The sequence below is a fragment of the Ornithodoros turicata genome, chromosome 6 (assembly GCF_037126465.1).
Source record: "Ornithodoros turicata isolate Travis chromosome 6, ASM3712646v1, whole genome shotgun sequence".
NCBI classification, from domain to species: Eukaryota; Metazoa; Arthropoda; class Arachnida; order Ixodida; family Argasidae; genus Ornithodoros; species Ornithodoros turicata.
Genome location: NC_088206.1, coordinates 67,176,280 through 67,197,443, shown reverse-complemented (window position 1 = coordinate 67,197,443; position 21,164 = coordinate 67,176,280). Strand labels below are relative to the sequence as shown.

At 46.7% G+C, this 21,164-nt stretch overlaps 2 protein-coding genes across 11 annotated transcripts in view; one reads left to right on the top strand and one right to left on the bottom strand.

Annotated features, from left to right (window-relative positions):
* Positions 1 to 6,381, top strand: part of LOC135397122 (muscle-specific protein 300 kDa-like) — a 177,056-nt gene extending 170,675 nt beyond the window's left edge. For all 7 annotated transcript variants that reach the window (XM_064628473.1, XM_064628475.1, XM_064628474.1 and 4 more), the window contains 15 exons: positions 218 to 380; positions 465 to 652; positions 733 to 889; positions 1,659 to 1,964; positions 2,044 to 2,157; positions 2,723 to 2,785; positions 2,878 to 2,920; positions 2,999 to 3,090; positions 3,203 to 3,293; positions 3,401 to 3,609; positions 3,711 to 3,836; positions 3,925 to 4,137; positions 4,267 to 4,524; positions 5,002 to 5,051; positions 5,192 to 6,381. In XM_064628473.1, the coding sequence (XP_064484543.1) occupies positions 218 to 380; positions 465 to 652; positions 733 to 889; positions 1,659 to 1,964; positions 2,044 to 2,157; positions 2,723 to 2,785; positions 2,878 to 2,920; positions 2,999 to 3,090; positions 3,203 to 3,293; positions 3,401 to 3,609; positions 3,711 to 3,836; positions 3,925 to 4,137; positions 4,267 to 4,524; positions 5,002 to 5,051; positions 5,192 to 5,411 (2,293 nt within the window). In that variant the 3' untranslated portion in view covers positions 5,412 to 6,381. The remainder of the gene's footprint in view (positions 1 to 217; positions 381 to 464; positions 653 to 732; positions 890 to 1,658; positions 1,965 to 2,043; positions 2,158 to 2,722; positions 2,786 to 2,877; positions 2,921 to 2,998; positions 3,091 to 3,202; positions 3,294 to 3,400; positions 3,610 to 3,710; positions 3,837 to 3,924; positions 4,138 to 4,266; positions 4,525 to 5,001; positions 5,052 to 5,191) is intronic.
* Positions 6,382 to 8,165: 1,784 nt separating this feature from the next.
* Positions 8,166 to 17,493, bottom strand: LOC135397128 (uncharacterized). Of its 4 annotated transcripts, none has more exons than XM_064628488.1 (11): positions 17,282 to 17,320; positions 17,168 to 17,203; positions 13,584 to 13,808; positions 13,065 to 13,103; positions 12,948 to 12,995; positions 12,689 to 12,889; positions 11,744 to 11,979; positions 11,554 to 11,651; positions 10,827 to 11,088; positions 10,654 to 10,770; positions 8,166 to 8,789 (listed from the first exon to the last, which is right to left on the bottom strand). In XM_064628488.1, exons 3-11 carry the CDS (start codon positions 13,612 to 13,614, stop codon positions 8,619 to 8,621), a joined length of 1,203 nt encoding a protein of 400 aa, XP_064484558.1. In that variant the 5' UTR covers positions 13,615 to 13,808; positions 17,168 to 17,203; positions 17,282 to 17,320; the 3' UTR covers positions 8,166 to 8,618. The 4 variants fall into 4 exon arrangements, with proteins under 4 accessions (XP_064484558.1, XP_064484557.1, XP_064484556.1 ...); XM_064628487.1 differs by having other exon boundaries at positions 12,948 to 12,998; positions 17,282 to 17,318; XM_064628486.1 differs by lacking the exon at positions 13,584 to 13,808 and having other exon boundaries at positions 17,282 to 17,493.
* Between the last annotated feature and the right edge of the window lie 3,671 nt (positions 17,494 to 21,164).

The window sequence follows — 21,164 nt, the reverse complement described above, 5'->3', positions numbered from 1 at the left end:
TATGATAGGTCCCGCAACCTGGTGGGCTATTGGGAGTTCCTATTGGGAGTATCAAACTACGCTTTGGGCAACATGTTTCTGCGCTTATTTTGTAGAAATACCGCACGCTCTTGCTACACCAACCCTTCTCTACTTCTGTAATTATCGTTCTATTCTGACGCAATAATTCCCTTAGGTATGCGCAATGTTAACTTCCGTCGTTTAACGATTACCTCAGAATGAAGAAGCTTAACGAAGCCAAGTCGCTTCTAGAAGACCTGGACGTGCAAGACAAAGAGTTTTGTGCGTGGCTGGAAGACGCTGAGAACTCCATCCGCGTTCCTGTTGTCTACCTCAACTTTCACGACGAGGAGATTCAGCGTCAACTGCGCAATGCCGACGTAAGAAACAAAATTACACCGCTATCACCAAGTAACAGCGAAGGAGCGTACTTGACATCAAAGTACCTTTGTATCTACATCCAGATGAACCTGCAAGATGCTCAAGACCATTCCGAACCTCTGGAGACCCTTGACCGAACGGCAAACTCCTTGCTCAAGTATTACCACGACTGCATTCCAGCGGCACGCCTGGAACAGATCAGGCTTCATCTGGTAGATCTGCAGAGACGGTGGGAATTCCTGTGCACGGAGCTGAGCAACAGAAAAATAAAGTAAGACGGTTGATATTCTGCTTCTTCTAGGACGTTCACGAAGAACATGTTGAGCAATTCTTTTAATTTATTCACCGCAGGATTCAAGGGACGGGCATCTCTTGGACTGAATTAAGAGAACGACTCGAAGCTGTCAATTCTAGACTGGACGACACAGAGCGTGTCCGTAGAGGTCTTAAAGACTGCCAGGAACTTTGTGATTTCAAGGACGCGGAACAAGAACGCCAGCGGTTCGAGGTATGTGAGTGGCCAGAGAAGCATCTTATTGTACGTTAATTTTCGACGCTTAGGTCTGTGGTGCATGAATGCCACCCCGCAGGAGTACGCGGCTGATTCGTATGTAAACAATTCGCATAATACTGATAGTCGGAGGAGCCATACGTAGCAGGATCCATAAGGTCAGGCCCCCGGGAGCACAAGCACTCCCAAGCAGCACAATGTGCTGAAAGTCGAGTGCAATAGGGGTGGACGGTATGTGTCTTATCAATGTTCTTTAGTTTCATCAGTCTGTTCAAGGCCTTCCACCTACCCGTCCACCCCTATTGCACTCGACTTTCAGTACATTTTGCTGCTTGGGCTGCTACAGTGATCTTGCGTCTGTAAATCACGTGGCAGCGATGAAGGTCACCAGCAAAACATGTTTCGTTATCGAATCTGCTAGAGATGGCACCTTTCCGATTCAACCCGTGCTGGCGAAAGCGACAAAAATAAAGAGAATTAATTACTTGAACATAAGTTGTTGTTTTGCGTCGCGATCGTGAGCGATCAACAGTGGTTGGTCTCTGGATTACTTTACTCAAAAGTTAACACTTTGATACGATGCAGAGAGCAAGAGCACCCACGTGTATTTACTAGACTGCAGACTGAGAAAAAAGTAACTTTCGAAATATGTGCAGGCTCGCGCGCTGAAGTAGGCGACAATCTCAGCGCTGCGCAAATAAAACGTGGTACATTATACGTTTAGTCTATGCAGACTTTTTACCCACAATTATTATCCACGCTTCAGGCCTTGCACCGAAGGCTTCAAGAAGATCATCTCCATCTACAGCCAATACACGACGAGTACCAACGGCTGGTGCAAGAGTCCAGCACAGACGTAGCGGGACAGCTCCGAACGGCAATCCACGACGCGTACACGCGCTGGATGGAGCTGCAAGGACTTCTCCAGCGTAATCTCCAGCAGGTGCACGAACTGTGGAGCGGCTGGGAAACCTACGAGAACAGCCGCGAACAGTTGATGTTGTGGCTGGCTGAGATGGACATGGCGCTGACGCAGCACGAAGTCCGCGGACCGAACACCAGGCCTTTGAACGTAAGTAGTCACGTGATATGCACGCAAGCGGCAACGACGACGCAACCCGACTGTAGTGTAACGGTAACAAATATTGCAGGAGCTGCAAGACGACATGAACGGTCAACGGGTAAAGTTGCAAGAACTGCAAGGTGCTGCTGAAGACCTGTGCCAGCATTGCGGACCATCAGCAAAGGCAACCACTGCACCTCAAGTGAGTTCTACGGCTTTTTGTTTAGTATTGAATCTTTAATTTTTGTTTGTGGCCTCTTCTCTGTGCAATCACGCAATAGGCCATTTGAAAAAGTTTCAGGGAGCAGGGCGTTCTGCGAAATGCTGTGCAAAACGACAGCGATTCGCTATCGTCTCCGATCGTCGTCGTCGTCGTCGTACTGGTGTATGCACCGCCGCTGTAGTTTTGCAAAGCATCTCCCGGCATGCCCTCCCAGGGCGCGCGCTGCCCCCTGGAACTTTTGCAAATGGCCTTTTGCAATGGCGTTTTTGACATAAGAGAAACTGGCATCGTGTTTCGTTGGTGTAGGCCCTTTGTTTATCAAGTGTGCTTGTGTGGGAAGTTTTCTGTTGCACCTCCTACACCACACAGAATTGTGGATAAAGGTCGCTGAACCTGAACTGAGCATGTCACGTACCTACGTGAAATTTCCGAAGACCATTGGGGCTTGTCAAAGAGCGTAACCAGACAAGAGTATTAGACAAACCCATCATCACTGTAGCAAAAGAAACATGATGTGTGGCATGACCGGTGTGTTTTCCCTCAGGTGCAGGAGATGCTACAGTACTGGAACGAAATTGAAACCCGGCTCGACATACTACTTAGGAAGGCATGTACTGACCAGCAACTGTTTTTTTTTTTTCCTTATTCTTGTTTTTGGCACTGTAACAGAGTATGTAACATTTCAATGTTCGCTTTCAGGAAGCAGAACCTGAGGTTACTGTTTCCGAAGAGCAGCAACAAAGTAAGCATTTTGCCTTTGTGTCTGTTTTTGTCTGTCTTTTGTCTTATGACGAGACCTTAACACGTTTTCGCTTTGTAGCATCCGCTGCGCCTCAAACAGCTCAAGCCAGTCCTCCAGAAGGACGGGTTACTCCAACTTTCTCCGAGCACGAAGAAATTCCTCAAGACTTCGTAAGTTATTTTGCCTCTTCTACATTTTTTCTGACGACTGTACGAGAACATCCATGAAGTGCACCGTTCATTTCTCGAGTAATACGGTAACAATTTTCCATTAAAATTTCAGCAACGCATCTTAACGACGTGTGTCACAAGCGCAGACCACGCACGGAGACTCAAGAGGTTCCACGACAGTTCCGAAGATGATGAAACAGATGGTACGAGTAGTTCGGGCGATGTCGGTCCCGCACTTTGCATCCAACAGTTCTGTTCACGTTGCCTCTTTTTTTTTTTTTTTTTTTTTTTTTTTAAATCCTACTTTTAGAGTTACAGCGGCAGTGGGAATCACTCCGGCCAGAAATTGAAGAATACGACGTGGCTACCCTGGACGACGATGTGATCCCGTCAGACACGCCCTTTTTAGCGAAGTTAGCGCGACTCGAAAGCTGGTTGGAAGACGCTGACTCCCGCATGGAAGAAGTACAGCAGCCGAGTAACTTGGAAGAACTCGAAATGGTGCTTAATTCTCACGGCGTAAGTATACACTTTACTGTGGCGGTTTCCAGATCCTGGGACGAGATAACGCCTTACGGACTTTATGTTTCACTGGATTCATGCACGTCTATTTCCTTCAGCAATTTCTCCGTGAATGCTCGCGGTACAGAAATCTCCTAGACCATCTCGACGCATCACGGGATGAACTCGTGAAAGAGTACGAAGCCTCTGGACGCCAGGGCGAAGATCCATCAGTGAGGTTACAGGTATAGGCATTCACACTTGCTTGGCCGTCCATATCTACAGCCGAAACGGTGTCCATGTGTCACTTAACATCGTCCATCCTGCCTGTAGCGTACAAAGGACCGGTGGGCTCTTCTGTGCCGTTGGGCTTGTGGGCTCCAGGGACGCCTGTGCTGGTTCCTTCTTCACTGCAAGGAGTTCCGGTTGTCCCTGCGTGGCCTCCTGGCTTGGCTGGAAGTCCTCGAGTCTCGTGTAGGATCTGCGGTACCAGTGGAAGAGGTCGAGACGCCAGAGCGGCTTAGCCGTCGATACCGACGATTCCTGGTGCGTTTACCTAGATAATATAGTCCCATGTGCCTTGCAGGGCCATCGCCAACCTTTCAACTAGTTTTCAATATAACTCAATGGTACACCAGTTAATCTAATAATGGGAACATGTGAAAAACTGTCCAGGCACTAAACAACGAATTACGACGCTGCGGCCAACGGGTTGGTGCCCTGAAGCAAGTGGCACTTCATCCACCTCCAGAGGAGGTCAGCCCTGACTACCAGCATGAAACATCAGCCGATAAACAAGAGGACGGTGCAGATGTAATGCAACCGCAGGAAACACTGCAGCAAGCCGAGGACCAGTTGGCCTCATTGCAGGCTATCTGTGAAGCTCAACTAGCGAGACTTCGGGCTGCCCTTTTTGCTACTGGACAGCCATTGGTGAGTACACGCGTAGATGAGCCACCATTGTGTCTTTGCAACTGTTATTGTTAAGACGTAGTTTAGGTGAGATTCTTAGCTGCCTATGATGTGGTACAAACTATTTCTAAAGTATATATCCCTATTATTCCTGTCCCTTCCTTGGTTTGCATGAGAGTCTGCCTTTGGGCCTCCTTCAAGTTCCTAGCCTTCATTTTTGCGCTTTCTTCTATTCTGTTTCTTTCAATTTTCGTCAAAGAGGTATAACTCACCAAACAAGTGGCATGTAGATAATGGCATTATTGTAAAGTCTACGGAACGAGACCCTTTATTTATATGAGCTCCATAGTTTCAGGCCTTTTGTGATACAGCAGCAGTGATACAGGTTCCACGCCGAGATTTCTTACATGCCCTTATACGAAGCATCCCATTTCCCAGAACTTGTGTCCGTAGCACTGCATTGCACTTTCTAATGGGTTTCCATTCTTGCCCCCACAGCCTCTACCATCAGAGGTGTCCTACCAGGACTTGGAAAGCGATACCGAAAAGTACGCATGCCATCTTCTTTTCATTGCGTTGCCAACTGTTATTGCTTCACACCATTATTTGTCTCACCCACTGTCAGTGGCACCGTCGTAATTTCTCGCCACGTGGTACGTGATCATCAAGTCCCGACCATCTGTTTCAGGGAAGACGCCGAATCTGACACTGACGAAGGCAGCTGGGGGTCCTTCTGGGGCCGGGTTGCTCGTGCAGCCCTACCGATCCAACTTTTGCTCCTGGTTCTCCTAGGGGCCGCCAGTCTTCTGCCCCTGTCGGAGGAGGACTTCAGTTGCGTACTTACGAATAACTTCGCCCGTTCTCTGGACCCGATGTTACGGTACCCTAACGGGCCACCGCCGATATAAGACCGACACGACGATCGAGTTATTACGCATGTTCATCAAATTTCATCTCATTTCACGAAAAGAACAAGTTTTTAGTTTGTTTTATCTACGTATACGTTTAAACATTTTGAGAGTTATGGTTTTTCGCATGGTTTCCGATTACGGCGCGTGACATCGAAGGAGCAGGTTAATTTTTCGTATTTTTCGAAGCTCCTCGATATTTTCGTCTTCTTTTTTACTTTGTTGTTTCTTTCGCACAATTACTGCTCGCACATTAAAAAGTACTCATAAACGTCCATTGACTTCGAACGTTATACTTACCTTAGTTCGTGCCATACCTTATCGCCACCTTAACTTCAGCAAATCGTGAGGCAGCCTTTGCTTGTGATATACTCCCTTCCCCCCCCCCCTCCTTATCAAAGGATGTAACAAGACCCGCGATTGATGCAAAACCGGTCAGCCAATCGGATCTATGGGATAACAGATCCACCGCCCGTTGTGATGTAATGTATTTCTTCGTAGCATAAAGACATTGATGAACTTGGCTGACAGGGAGTGGCAAGTAGCTATAGTTTTGTGATCTTTTTTTTGTGATTTCCGAACCTTGTGCCTCGCGATACAGGTTGCTATTAGAGTGTGTATACAATATTTCTGCTCGCTGTGCTAACTTTAAGCTGTGCTTTTAGAAGTCTGTTACTGTTCGGGGTGACCGGCGGGGTCAATATTTAGGCGAATGTTTTTTTTTCTTTCATACTTTTTTCCCTTTTATCGAGGCCGTAAAGTGCACTCGAAGTTGTTTAATATTTTCAGCGGCAGCTTGTGTATCGTTATCTCTGTTATCACGCGTAGGTACATGTTTAGAATTGCGACTCGTGTGTGATAATAGAAGGATGGTGCGCCCACCACTTTTGCGTTATCTAGAAACAAATTGCTCGAGCAGAGACTGTAAGAGTGCCTTGGCTGATAAAGAAATAAATAGTTTATCAAAGGACGGATATGTGTGTGTCTGCGTTTTATGCGTGTTAAGGGGCGCTCCCACATTTCCCCCCCCCTTCACTTGCTGAGCGTACCTTCTAGGCACAGCCAACGCCACCTAGGTACAGAAGGCCTGCGCGCTCGTCGACGTGACGTAACAAGAGTCAGCCAATCAGGATCGTGCTTTCAACGGCCGTAGCCAATCACGAACGTGCTTTCAGCGGTCGTGGCCATGGAGAAGAACCACCGTCGTCTGCGAGTTGTGATTGTACGTCTCCGCGTACTAAATGGATAGAGTTGTAGAGCCTAGGTAGACAGACCGTGCTCCGCAATGGAACTGGACTTTTAATGATTGCTGACGAGCGCGAGTCGAAAACGAAACCTCGTGAGCACGATGACGATGACGATGGGACTGCACGGGTGACGGACCGTGCGGCTGCTACAGAGTGTACGTTAGGGACATAGATTATTCCTTTATTTCATAGATTATTATTACTATTATTATTAGGGAGGGTGTGGGTTCGAATCCTACCATCGGCTGGGCTTTCCGGAGGAATGTCGCCACGGTTCCCCCGGAAGTCTGTCCAGGACGCATAGTAACCCCATGTCCCCCAACCCATCCCTGCTATCCTCTCTCCATGTGCCCACGTCTGTTGCCCCAGTTGCTTCGCGGCGCTAACACTGAATTAAATAATACTACGTAGGAGGTAATGGCTTCAGACTGAAACAATGGCAACTACTACACACACTTAATTTGTCGTAGACACGGCAAAGTTCTGTACTACAGATTTCTACAAAGCGGCTTCCGTACTAGAATTGCATTTCCCTCTGGTCTAATATCCTATTTCAAAAAATCCACTGTTTCCTGGAATACCTTCAAAGTGCTTGTCTTTTTTTTTTTTTTTATCAACGGCCCACAACGCTTAGATACAAGTCCTTATCATTGACGCATGTCTCATCTGCACTCACTTCCAAGAACATGCACTGTAGACAGGTTCCTTATCAGCAAACTGCGCGGAGCACGTGGATGTTCGCGTAGGAACTATGTGGTGGCGTCATTGCCATGTTGCCCAGCGTGCACGATGTATCTTCTCTGATGGTGTTCTACGTCTAAGCCCAAAGCAGGCTTTCTCCAAACCCACTCACAATCCATCACGTGTCGAAGAGGCACCCACTAGGTAAGCTTGGTAAGCTTCTGCGGCCGCGGAAGCTGAGCTTTAAAATTCGTTTATTTCATATCTAAGCACTTTTCGGACGAAAAAAAAAATAGCTGGGTAGGTTGTCGGCCGACGCTGAACATAGTAGTATCGGTTTCATAGACGTTTCCGGATACGACAATTTCTTCGTCAGCCTGATTGCTCTCTGTAGCAAACGCGCCAGGCTATATGCATGTTCGGCTAGAGTTTGGCACGGCGACACTGGCGCCAGCTTTCTTCCCTGGTGGCGGGCGGAGTACAAATAAAGACGGTTAAGAGCATCAACTGTTTACTACGTACACATTACAAACGAGACTTTCGTGCAGTAGGCTGCACTTCTTCAGGTTTGAGGACGTGTATGTAGTAATGTGTGTATAGTAAACAGTTGATGCTCTTATTTTGATTCTGCAGTGCAGCCCACTGCACGAAAGTCGAAAGCTTTTAACGTGTATATAGTAAACAGTTGATGCTCTTAACAGTCTGTTATTTTGATTCTGCACTGAAGTAGTGCAGCCCACTGCACGAAAGTCGAAGGTTTTTAACGTGTATTGGTAAACAGTTGATGCTCTTAACAGTCTGTTATTTTTGATTCTGAATCGCCGGAAACTTTCACATTGTTTTTCTTCACGTTCTACGATATATTCTACAAGCGTAGATAACGATGCTGAAAACACGTTGTCTTGTCTTCGAATTAGGTCGTGCGTTCGACCTACGTCGGAGAATATCTACAATGTCTGATGAAATAACTGCAGGAAACTGCGCCCCCTGGACAGCCGAACGAGCCAATAGTAACGCAGTGTTTATGCAAGTTCAACGGGACATATGAGACGGGTTAGATGTGCGCCTTCTTCTGTAGCAGTGTTGATATTGTTTGGATGAAATTGCCCTACTGTGAGCACGATGCACTCTTTACAAGAGAGCATGGAGCCCAGGCAACCATTGTTTTGACTTTACTATCTTTAATCAGGCCTTCGTGTGCGGCTGGCAGAAGCGCAATGCGTTAAATGTACCTAGTCGAGTAAATGATTAAAGTGAATTTGTGTCAGAACAAATGCAATCATACGGTATAGAGTTCAAGAACGTATTTGGTAGTCGACAGACGGCTAAAACGACGAGGGATAGTGTTATCGGATGAACAGTCCGTCTCGTAGTTCTCAAACTGGATATCAAACAAAGCCACTCCAACGTGGATGCCACAGCTCGCCATAGCGTTCAGGAAGAGCACGATCTAGAAGAGATAAGACAACGTTAATTGGATGATAATACTACGATACTATGGCAACACGTGCAGAGCGCCTGCCGTGTCAGAGCGTAATACATGTTCTTGCTTTAGCCTTGGGCAGGGTTTCCTCTACGAGCCTTAAATACAAGTCTTCGCGCGTGAAGAGTCATTTGCCCATAGTTAATAATCATTGGACCCGACACAAACACGACTCGAGGAATAGTAATCCTCGTGTTGAGAGAGTAGCAAATAGCAGTGATGGCCACGAACAACTTCTACTTCGCGATGGAGTAGTTTAACTAGTAGTTCAACTACTTTTCAGGGGAGTAGTTAAATTTAACTACTTTTGTATGTATTTTAACTACCTCTATAACTACTTAAGGTTGTCCATCAACACCAATCTCTTGTAGTGTTCTTGGCCACCTAAATATGAATCACTAGCAGTGATAATGATATTTAAAATATACTCTTGTGCCTACGTCGCTTAATTCACATACTGTCGTAAATTCCACTGTCTGTCTCATGTATATTATGCGCTGACAAAAGAGCTTGCTGCGGAAATATTTACCATGGAATGAAAGCTTCCACTATAAAGGTACGTTCAACATACGACGGACCATGTACGAGATTTACACTCAGGCTCCTTCGTCACAGATGAATCTTCCACGCACAAATATTGTGGTGGGAGCCGATTGCGCCACTGTGGACCGTAAAATATTTTCGCTTAGCCACGGTGATCGATCACGTAGCCATCCTATGCGATTTCAATGCAAATCATGCAAATGAGGCTTTCACTAGACAAGCATTAAAAGCGAAGATTTAGTACACATGCACGGCACAATTGCTCTGCACCTCCGTTCTCGTCAAACAAGCAGCTCAAGGTAAAAGTCGGAAGCACAATCGTGCCGTAAAGCTTGCGGCAACTATACTTCCAACTACTGTAGTTAACTACTCGAAATAGTTAAACTAGTAGTTGCAGACTATATTTCTGCAAGTAGTTGATAAAACTAGGTAATTTGACCTATAAAACTAGGTAGTTTAACTAGTAGATTAACTACATATAGTTAACTACTGGCCACCACTGGCAAGTAGTATTCCTTTCTGATGTTACTTACTAGGTTATATTATTGATAGGCTTGTTATAGGATTGATAGGATTATTTGTCTGCCCTCAGGGCTCAGTTGGCATTACATGGGGAGTGGGCGTAAACTTCACGAAATGCAAAATGAATGATATGAACAACATGACGTAACAAAGTAAAAGCTACTAGCACTTCCCTTTTCGCAAAGCTTAAGTATGTCGAGTAAGGTGCGTGAAAGCGTAGAAAAAAAGAATATAATAATTTGTGAAATATATTACTTCATTGCACGAGGAATGGGATGGTGGCTGCCGCCGCCCAACTGAAACCGCTGTGTATGGCGCGACTAAAAACCATGAGATAAAACAAGAATGCGATGATACGTTGGTCAGAAGTGATCTGCCAGTACAAGTTTCCCCATCACAGAGTCAGAGGTTCGTCTTCAAATGAAGCTCGAGACCACCACCGGCTACGACGAGAGGAGATATGGACTTGCATCGAAAGTCGCATTATGAAATTTTGTCACGACCATCTGAGAGCGCGAAATGGAAGCTCTACATAGCACTCCTAAGTAAGGTAGAGTATCTATAGTCCTACGCACAAGATACGAAACTATGAGCGGTAACGACTGGACACGTCCTCAAGGACATGTCCCGAGATTGCGGGCCAGAGCGGAGCCGAGAATCCCTCTATTTCATTATCGCCTAGAAACTCTCTGCCTCATTCAGCACTTCTGTCTGAGGACCGCAGGACTGTTCCCATGCCTCCCTAGAATCGTCCTGTCAGATATACCTTTCGTTCCAAGGTCTCCGAAGTCTCGAACGTTCGATACGTCCCGCTTCCCTTGCCTTGCTGAAAGACGACGAGCGCTTGCTCATCAACGACCGTGTCGCGTTGCTCCCGACACACCTGTTGAAACAAAAAATATACTTGTAGCAATGACTTGACAATTTGAGCGCACCCACGTCATCGTATCCGAGGGTATAGTGTGTGCTGCAGTTCTGGCCAACGTCGAGGACCTGACTGGACCCTTCGTAGGCAAGAACGCCTAGCTGGAAGGACACCAGCCACGCGGTCGACGTGTCATTGGTGAGATTGCCCAGGATCTGTACGGTCTCTCGCTGCCCGGGTTGACCTCGGCCAGCCCAAGCACCGGGGTACGCAACAACGCACGGGGAGTCAGGGCTAAATTCCACGTGGGTCCTCAGAATGGCGATGTCAACGTCCCTGTGTGAACACGTCTTAAATGACTCAACGTTGCCGTGTTTGCAGAATTATCATTCTTGGCCCTCTTTTAAAATAATTCATCAGAAAACAGTATTGTTCGCGTCTACTGCTCCGTCATCAGTGATGAAGCAGTAGACGGTATTTTGCTTCTGCATCTTTACAGAGACTCCTATGGGACATTTTTGGTGACTAGCCTTTCAGCCTCCTGGGATACTTACCACATGGGTCTGTCCTTCATACGTGAGCGCTTCGCCGTTCCACGTATATATGGCTCTATTGCCTTACAACTTCCCTACTTTTGTGGTTAGAACTATAGGACCAGTATGACGGAACCCCGTGCGGTGTTCCGATTTAAGTACCGATGCCCTCAAGGAACTCCGTGGACTCAAGGAACACAGTGGGAGTTGGTTATCTGTTCTGCATCACGTCTTAAATGTACCGTTTGGAAAAAGTTACACCGCTTACTTAGCAATGTGCGCCAGTCGTAAAAGTTGGTTGATGCTGGACGGTGCCTCGATTCCGATGAACATGAAACCTTCGGATGGCAAACTTTTACGGTTCTCCTGCCAAATTTAGTCATCAGTTACAAAAGTAACGTAAAAAAATCGGAGCCATCTGAACAAGGTCCAGCTTTGAAGGCCTACTATAGTAATACCTGGAAGAAGCGCTGAGTGCTGTTCATGTCTTCGTCCAGAAGGACGTTGGTCAAGTCCAAGACACCTATACCACGAATGGCATGGCGTGCAGCTGCGTTCACTATAGCTGGCTTCATGTCGACCGGTCTGTTGCCCTCTGCCACGGTATCGAAAGTTCCGAAGTCGAGTGCATACCCAAAGGCTGTCGCATTGGAGTCACGTGATGCTTCCTTAAACATTGACAAGCTGGCGCTTTCTGTAAAAGAAGGGAACGAGATTTTGGAAAATGCGTTGAAGATCGCACTGAGTTTCCGTGATGGACGCAGAGCAAGATGGCCGCCTTCTAACCGTGTATTCAAGCGAGCGACATGCGCCACAGAATACTCCAGCGGAATATGCACAAAACGTCATAGCTTTCTGCTACATGGTGTTCTAATCATGGGGAATATCCCGCGACTCAGCCACAGGATATTCCGTAGCAGACGACATTGTGCCGTCTGCTACGGAATAGCAGCAGATGGTGTCGTCTGCTACAGTACGCCACTTTGGAAAATAACATAACCTTGTAAACACCTAACCGTGTGCTCACCCGAGCGACATGCGCCACAGAATACTCCAGCGGAATATGCACAAAACGTCATAGCTTTCTGCTGCCAGGTGGTGTTCTAATAATGTGGAATATCCCGCTACTCAGACACAGGATATTCTGTAGCAGCAGATGGTGTCGTCTGCTATGTGTGCAGTACGCCAGCTTCGAAATTCTGGCGCCTGGCAGCTTCGGCTTGGCAGCTTCGGCTGGCCAGCTTCGAAATTCTGGCAAATGTTCTACATAACACGTGATGGAACTTCCGCCCGGAAGCAGTTTAGCTTTTTCTTTCACGAGAGTGTTCCGCGGGGATGAATAAGGGGATGCAAAAGACGGATGAGGACGTACGCGCGAGCGACGCACATTACGATGTCCTTACCATTATCGGCGGCTATGAATTTTCCCTTCTGAAACAGTACATTCCGGAATAGTAGATAATCGCAGAGACCATCTGGGGGGTAAACCCGGTTGTCCGTGACACCGGCGTCCACGGTGCACGCCAAGACGCGATGTTGTTCATGAGGTGCTGGTGAGCCTGTGCTCTTCTTGCGCCCCTTGTAGAATTTGTGATAGTGGCGGTCTGGTAAGATTTATCAGATCGTAAATAAAAATCAACACTCCAAGAAGTTTCAGCTTACGATGAACGCCATTGTGCGTTTTACCATTCGTCGTGTCATTCTCGTGGGCTGCTATGGAAGAAAGTGGAGTCTTCAGTTTGATTTGTATTGATGAACGCCGCGATCATTACTACTTACGGTTAGTGGTGTCGATTGTTGTAGGCATTCCATACTCTCCTGAAAGATTCGGAAATGGAAAAATATATATATACAGTTTTCTGCAGGCTGCGTGCACGTCTTTGTTCCTCGTAGAAGTCCGCAGGAGTCAGTTGAACTAGTGTATGCCAGGAAGCAGACTACGATATTTTTGTTCATTTAGCTCCAGAAGCTTGTCCGCAATTATGCGCTCACAACCATGAGCAATGATTTAGTACTCTATACGCGGACGGCGTGCCAGCAACGTTGGTGCCAGCTAGTCATGTGCGACGGCGTATTTGGTTATTTGGTCGCTCGTTGGCTTGGCTTGGCTAAGCTTGGCTTGGACAGAGCTCTACCCTTTGTACCATCACTAGCAAGAGATGCTTTGCCATAACGACATGCCTTTAGCGTTCCAATGGTTCCGTGGCTACGATCGTTCACGTCCCGAATGTCTCTATGCTTACACCACCCTAGACGGCCTTAAGACTCGTTCCTGTAGACACTGACAATGTGACTTACGGGGGTCGAGCCTCGTAGCCGTGAAGAGCATGAAGCTGATGAGAGTGACTACGGAAATGACAGCAACACATCCTGCCACTAGGGAACCACATCCAAAGAAACTGGGATCTGATTCGATCGCCCGGAATCTGCGGATAAGCGTGTACGACACGCGCACAAGAAACCTGCAAAGGTCTCAATACAACGATCCACCTATTAATCCATCCCGTACTTACGGCTTTCTTTCTGTGGGCGGAGGAAGACGGAGTTGTTATTTCAAGCATGGAATATTCAAGACTGTTGAGTAACGTTTATACGTATACAGGGTGTCCCATAAAACGTGTCATTGACTTATAATAAGGAAAAACTAGGCCACCTAGAATCGTGCGGTCAACGGCATTTGTTCTTACTAAGTTTTTGCCACCTATTGATGTGAATGTCACGTATCATAAGTTTAATTATGTAAATATTTGCGAACTGAACTCGGAAGTTTGCCAAGTAAAGGTCACTTTTTTTACCCCACCAATATGAAGAGCGTGCCGAATTCACTCAAATTTATGATAATTGGCAGTGATATTTGCGCGCTATCCCATCGGAAAAAATAGCCGAACGTCATGCTTTTCGAAGCACCGGACCATAACGTGCGACGACTTTTTGAGCGCAATCGCTGTCAGTCCGACGAACGGAAGTTCCAAACCCAGCCCACAGAGTAATAGTAGAAGAAGTGACAGTTCCTGAAATTGGGAGAGGGAAAGCATGATCCCAGCGATAGCAGGACGCGATAAGCCATGCCTGTGTTATCTCTTTCTGCGATGCCGGTGTGGGCTGGGTTCCCAACCTCCTTTTGTCGGACTGACAACGATTGCTCTGAAATATTCGTCGCGCGCTATCCTCTGGAAACTCCGTAGAGCATGATGTTCGGCTTTTTTTTTTTTCCCCCGATGGGATAGCACCTGAATATTCCTGTGAATTATCATTAATTTGAGTAAATTAGACACGCTCTTCACATCGGTGGGGTAAAAAAAGTGACCTTGGCAAATTTCCGACTTCCGTTCTGAAAAATGTACATAATTAAACTTACGTTACACGACATTCACATCTGGAGGTTGGAAAAAACCTAGTAAGAACAAATCCCGTTGACCGCATTATTCTAGGTAGTGTAGTTTTTTTTTTTATTATTATTATAACCAGGAGACACGAACCCCTTCGGAAGTTTGCGCTCAGCGCTACGGCTTTGCACATAACCAGTGCCTCTTATGTACGCCTTTCTAAAAAACAGTTTACTCGACGAATAAGGCACTATTTATGTTAATCTTGCATAAATTTCAGTCTTTTTGAAGGGGTAGTTCGCTCCCTAACGAAACCGAAACAAACAAAAAAAACGTGCTGGACGTGTGCAATAGACAATGAACAATTCCCCGTCAATCCCTTTCGTTCGAAATCGACGTATTTTGAGAGTTTTCGGTATTTTCCTGTGTACAGCGGCAGCGCGACCAAGCGCCGGGGGAGGAGCATATTACGGGAGGGGGCGGTCGGGCCGCGTGACGTTTCGTGACGTTGCTTCGTGACGATGGAAGGCCGCATCTCGATGCAGGGGAAACGGACCGCCCTCTTAACGTAACATTATTGCCAGACAGACGTCGCGCATGGGTCATCCTCCGCGGGAAAGCCTACTTTCGTGGGTCTCAAAGAGATAGCGTTGGTGGTTCTGCACACGCACAAAACAAAGAGCGTCCTGCATTGCACAGAACCATCACGGTATTCCCTACGTAGGTCAAGGCGATACCGTACGATGCACTAAAACTTTCTATTAAAGAATCATACCGCTCGTGCTGCGGGAAACTAATGCACGGACCTGATAAAATTCGAAATACCTGAAGCTCTTCTGGACATAAACAAGGAGAAATGGCCGAGACAGACCACAGAATTAGGGACGACACGACACGTAAGCCTCAAACGTGCTGTTCCCTTAGTTTGTATAGACCTCTCCCTGTTTGCGAACAAGTGACGCCATAGTGTTCGACAGCGCCACCAATTTAGTAGAGTTGAACTACGCTCAAAGCTAGGGACGAACAAGGCCGCGTCCGAAAGCCACGGTCTTGAGAGCATTACGGTGGTCTCTGAAAGGGACGCCACCTTCCAACCTACTTTCCTTTCGATAGGTGGCAGCGAACAAGTGCCCATTCGTGGAACCGAGCCCTCCCCTTTTGATTTGTTTCGGTTTCAGTCTGTCTACTAACGTCATGATGACGTTTCTCTGGTAGAGATGTATTCGTTGACTTCTGGGCATTTACACTCAGTAACATCAAACATGCAATGTCCAAAAGGGCGCCTTACTAGGAGCACGCTGGAGTGGTTCCTGTCCTTTTCAAGCAACCAACACCACTCTTCCACCTCGCGTTCCAGTCGTGCTATTCGCCCACCTTTTAGACCTTGCGGGACGACGTCCCTTCCTCAATGAAGGTATAATCCTTCCTTCCTTCCTTCCTTCCGGCATCCGCTTCCTCTTCCGTTCTGCCTTCATGCGGACGACACGCAGCCAATCCACGCACCCCGATAGCGAAACTGCCACTTGAATATCAATAGGTGGATACTTCACATATCCCACGCCAGTAATCATTTTTGCTTTGATATTGTGGTTTGTGGATATACAAGTGCGTGGTTTGTTACATCATACTGGCATTGTACTGCGCGACAGAGTGTCGTACTTTGTGTACTAGTCTAGCTCTGACGTTATAATGGAGTGAGAGCTGCAGCCATTCTCATTGGTAGTCGCGAGCACGTGACCGCTCTCGCGCTGCCTGACTGACGGATATGCGGTGACGATCTTCTGCGCGTCCATTCGTTCTTCTGCTGTAAAACTTGGAAATGAGGTTCGCACCGATGGAAATAATTGAAATTATTAATTTGGACTAACTTGGGTGTCACAACCCCTCTTAAGAGTTATCGATAAGGAAGTCCTGAAGCGTAGCATCAGCATTGCAAACAGGTATGTTTAATTTGTAGAGAGGATAAGTTCAGTACCTTGAATTGGAGCCGTGAGCTCTCAACTTCTATATATCGATGTCGGAGTAAGGATGGATGCCGCAAATGCTTACTTCACGAGTTATGGTGTAGTTAGCCGGTTTCAGTTAGTCTTGAGATTTCACGTTCATAAAGACCTGCCTCCTTGGCTATAATGAGTCATCTGCTTGGTCACGCGTGCTATAGAACTTGTGATGTAAGCTATCGTTTCATAACAACAGTTATAGGAAAGGATGAAGTCACGATTATTGTCATTCGTTTGTTTCGTTCATTTAGTTTAGTTAGTTAGCATGAGATGGCTACACGCGCCAATCCCGCGTATCGGGACATGAGAGTATGCTACACAATGCGACTACAAGACTAAGACTAAGAAGCCCAGCCAAGGAACACACGGGACAGAAGCTCCAACTATTGTGTCACAACAACGGTTGTTGAAAGCGGAGCTTGTGGGTTGGTTGGTTTCTGTCCTATGTGTTATATGGGCTCCATCCAATGACAATGTCGCTTTCCAATCAACCAACCCACAATCCGGTGTTAGTAGCTACACAATGATGATGGTCAGCGTAAGGGGTGCAACTCACTGTTCGACTCGACGTCGGAATTCAACGCCGCAGTTGCTGCAATAAAAAGAACAGTCATCCCTTCTGTCAACGTTCTTGCAGCCTTCTAGCGTGAAATGAGGTTGAAGCACTTACAGCCGGAGTGTTCGACTGGTCCGCTGTCTGAGGAAGTCCTGGAGACGTGTGTACTGTTGGAGCGAGTGGAGATGGTCGATTTCCTTCCCGGAGACACATCAGAGAGGCCCTTCCGGTCCGGCATCCTTGACAGTCACCGACTCTTGCCCATAGCGCCTGCCACTGAGATTCACGGCGCGAGCTCGGTTCACGCACACTGCCTCCTCGTCTTTCATTGCTGACGACAAGCGCAGCTTTGTCGACAGTGGCTTTTTATTGTCCTGTGGTGGTCATATCGCGTCATGTTGCTTCAGGAGCACAGTTCCCTTGATGAAAGTCGGCCCACGTTCCCTCAGGGCGTCAGTCATGACGTAGCTCACCTCTGTGAGGCCGACAACGGCGAAACCTTTCACCACCACCACCACTAGGGGAATCGTGCTTTATTTCAGGAAGCCATAGAAAACTGCTGTCATTTGCTTTAGCGCTATGGTGAGCTACGTCCATACAGTCCATACGTCCATACAGTCCATACAAAAAAGCTGAGTCCTTGTAGCTCACCATATTAGCGCGTCTGATGCGAATCCCAATAGAAACTGCCAGACAGCACGGTCGTTGCCGGGATTCGAACCAGGGTCACACCCAAGCTCGGTGTGGAAGGCAAGGCGCGAGGACCTAGAGGCCTTGCTCCCGTGTATTCACCCTGGATAGATGTGGGCAACCTTGAACCTAACAACTCCCACTCTTTTCTGCAAGGTTACAGCAGACGAGAGTTGTGGTAGGGTAGCTCCAGAAAAAGCCAATTTGTGTGAGCTCCAGGGCTCGCGGACGTGGACCCGTCAGATCTTCGGTCTTGCATGCCAACGACGGTACTGCTTGAGCCGCATAACATCTGCACCTGATATACCATGTGAGCACTCAACCATAACATAAATATCGATGTCGGGAACCGCACAGGAACCACAGGAAGCACACGTACTGTTGGAAGCAACCGCCGAGGCTTTGGCGTACATTGTCTTCGATGTTTAGCTAGCGGAGTGCCTGCACACTGCTTGTCCTAGTGTTGCCCTCCTGGATAGAGGACCAGAGAGCCCTGAAGAGGTTTTTCATCGTTGTAATGTCCAGGCTGGCATACGTGAAGAGGGCTGTAGAGCACTATACGGTCAGTTGGCGGTCGGACAGGACTCGCCGCGGTATTCATCGGAACGGAAGGTATAGCGCTAACGACGAATGACAGGCTAGGGAGGGAAGTAGTGGACAGCTTGTCGCATCCTCGAGGAAGATAACGCTTTCGCCGCAGTCGTTTACAAAGTGACTTGTACACTTTTAACTCTATGTTCTGCTGTAGCACAACAATATGGTCGCGTGGTGTTTACATGAATGAGGGATGAGGGCGTTGTAGCCAACTACAGCGTCGATTTTTATAGAGCTCCTGCACCGTGACCCATATACCGACCAGAGCACATGAAAACGTGATTCTGCTCTGGTTAGTGAGATCAGCAGTCTATTATGTTTCGCCAGCAATTCTTGGCGCAAAAATCAAAGCATATTTTTGTGTAACTACGTGGAAAGACAGGAAGTTTCGTTGTTTCTGGTCGATGAAGGCTTCAAGTGTTTGCTCAATAGACGAAGACGTACGGAACAAATATTGTACACAAGCAGGAGCGTCTGTGTTTGTGTAGCATATTTGTACTGTCCGTCGCGGTCGCCGATTGCAGAGCTCTAATCCACGGGGGATCAGTACCAACAGGAGCAGAGAGGAGCTGTGTGCAATGTTCACAAGAGATGACGTTGTCTCTTATATATATATATATAATGTGTTTCAGTGCGTTGTTGGTCGACGATTACAAGATCACTGCAGAAACGAAGGAAGAGGCAGCAGATACGCCTTAAAAATAGATGTTTCGTTGAGCATAGACAGGAATTACTTAATGACGTGACTTAATAGACAGGAACTACTTAGTTAATTAATGGTCAACTCCAGATCTGGCAGTTTCGGAATTTGTAATTTTTTTTTATAGGCTAGCACATGTGTGGTCCGGGAAGTAGGGACGGAACAATATCGATATATTCTTATCATCGATATTTTATGTGTGCGATGTTACCGATACCTTTGAAGTATCGATATGACATCGATATAAATATCGATATTTTAATCAAATTTAGCGATTCTTTTTTTACGATGTTGGTATTTTTGCATCACTACTGGGAAGGCTTTTAGCATCCGAAATACTGACATTTTAGAAGCTTTTCGCAAACTCATTAGATCCAAATTTCAATCGTTTTCAAATCTGCCAAATTTGTTCTTAGGCAAGTGTCGGAAACACTGAACCCTACATGCAAGGTGTTTTTTATTATGATTATTACAGAATTTTTACTTTAAAAATATGCGACCAGGCGGACGTCCTGCCGGACAGCGTATGCAACTACTGGAAGATTAATTAGCGAAAATTCATTAACTAGCTCATTAATTCGACATTTTCTGGGAAATGCGAGATAGCATGCAGAATTGGAGCAGAATTATTCATACCCTTCGTCCTTATTAAACACTCTGAGAAACGTACGTACCTCGAGGTATAATTGGCAAACCTCGCTATGCACGTGACCCTCTCACGTTGTGACATCCCACATGAGAGGGTCACGTGCTTTGGAGCGATGGAGCTGATTGGTGTAGGCTCTAGTCTGTTGGCTAGATAGACGGCTCTCCCGCCCATAAGGCGAAGGTGGCGTCGTTTCTGCGCTCGAGAAGCGCGTAGTTCTGGTTTCGGCTCATTTGCATAGCAAAATTTGGCGATGTATGTCTCAAAGTACGTTCGCTTCTCAGGCTGTTCAACAAGGACGATGGATTTGAATAATAACTGGCTCCAATTCTGCTATCTCGCATTTCCCCCAAAAAAAACATGCATTAGGAAGTTAATTAATGAATTTTAGCCAATTAATCGTCCAGTAGAAACAAACACTTTCCGACAGGACGTCCTCACGGCCGCATATCCCGCCTGCACAAATGGCATCTTTGGTACTTTCGAAGGTTATTTATTTTTAAAAAAATCTGTAACGAATTAAAAAAATACCCTGTATAGACGACCTGCAATTCTACCTCATTGATGTAACGTAACGTCACCGCGCAAAGCATGCTGGCGGGCAGCTATCAGCCTTATCAGCCTTTTCGGCCCATTAGCCGACGCGTTTTTCTGGCTTCTTGCCCACCACAGCAAAATATAACCTGGAACCGGTCTTCTCGTTACGTCAGATGTTTGTAAACAGAGGGTCGTCTATATGCGATAGGAAGTGAGACCATGCAAAAGAAGAACGGAAAGAAAGAAAAAATATTGCCGACTTTCTTTTCCGCGTTCCTCCCCTCACTTACTCCATGAACTACAAAAATTTTCATTTCATAAAATTGTTACAGCTTGAATGTTTTCCCAAGGGACTGCTACAACCCAGTATAATGTATGAAGAAAGAAAGAAGTCATTGGAAAGGTTAGCCAGCTGCAGGACTCGAACCCACATCTTCTGGATTGCCGGTCCAGGGCTCTACCAATTCAGATAAGCTAACACGCGCCTCTCCAATGACATCAGTGACAACCTTTTCAGTTACTTCCTCCTTTCTTCATTCATTGTTCTTAGGCACTTGAGGCTTTGTGTGTTTATCCTTTCTTCTGCGTTCCAGCCTCAGAACATCAATTTCCATCCAGTATAATGTGTTTGTCAACACCCGCTGTTCCAGGAATCCGCTAAATGGCTTATTCTACCGCGGATACGGAGTTATACCCCTTCCTGTCGAAAATCAGAAATAATACGAGAACCTTTTGTCGCTGCAGTCGACAAATTACTCTAAATTTTCGCACAAAATTCACTCCGCCGCTTTTCCCCCGTCGTCATTCGCTTCCCTCAACAAGAACATGAG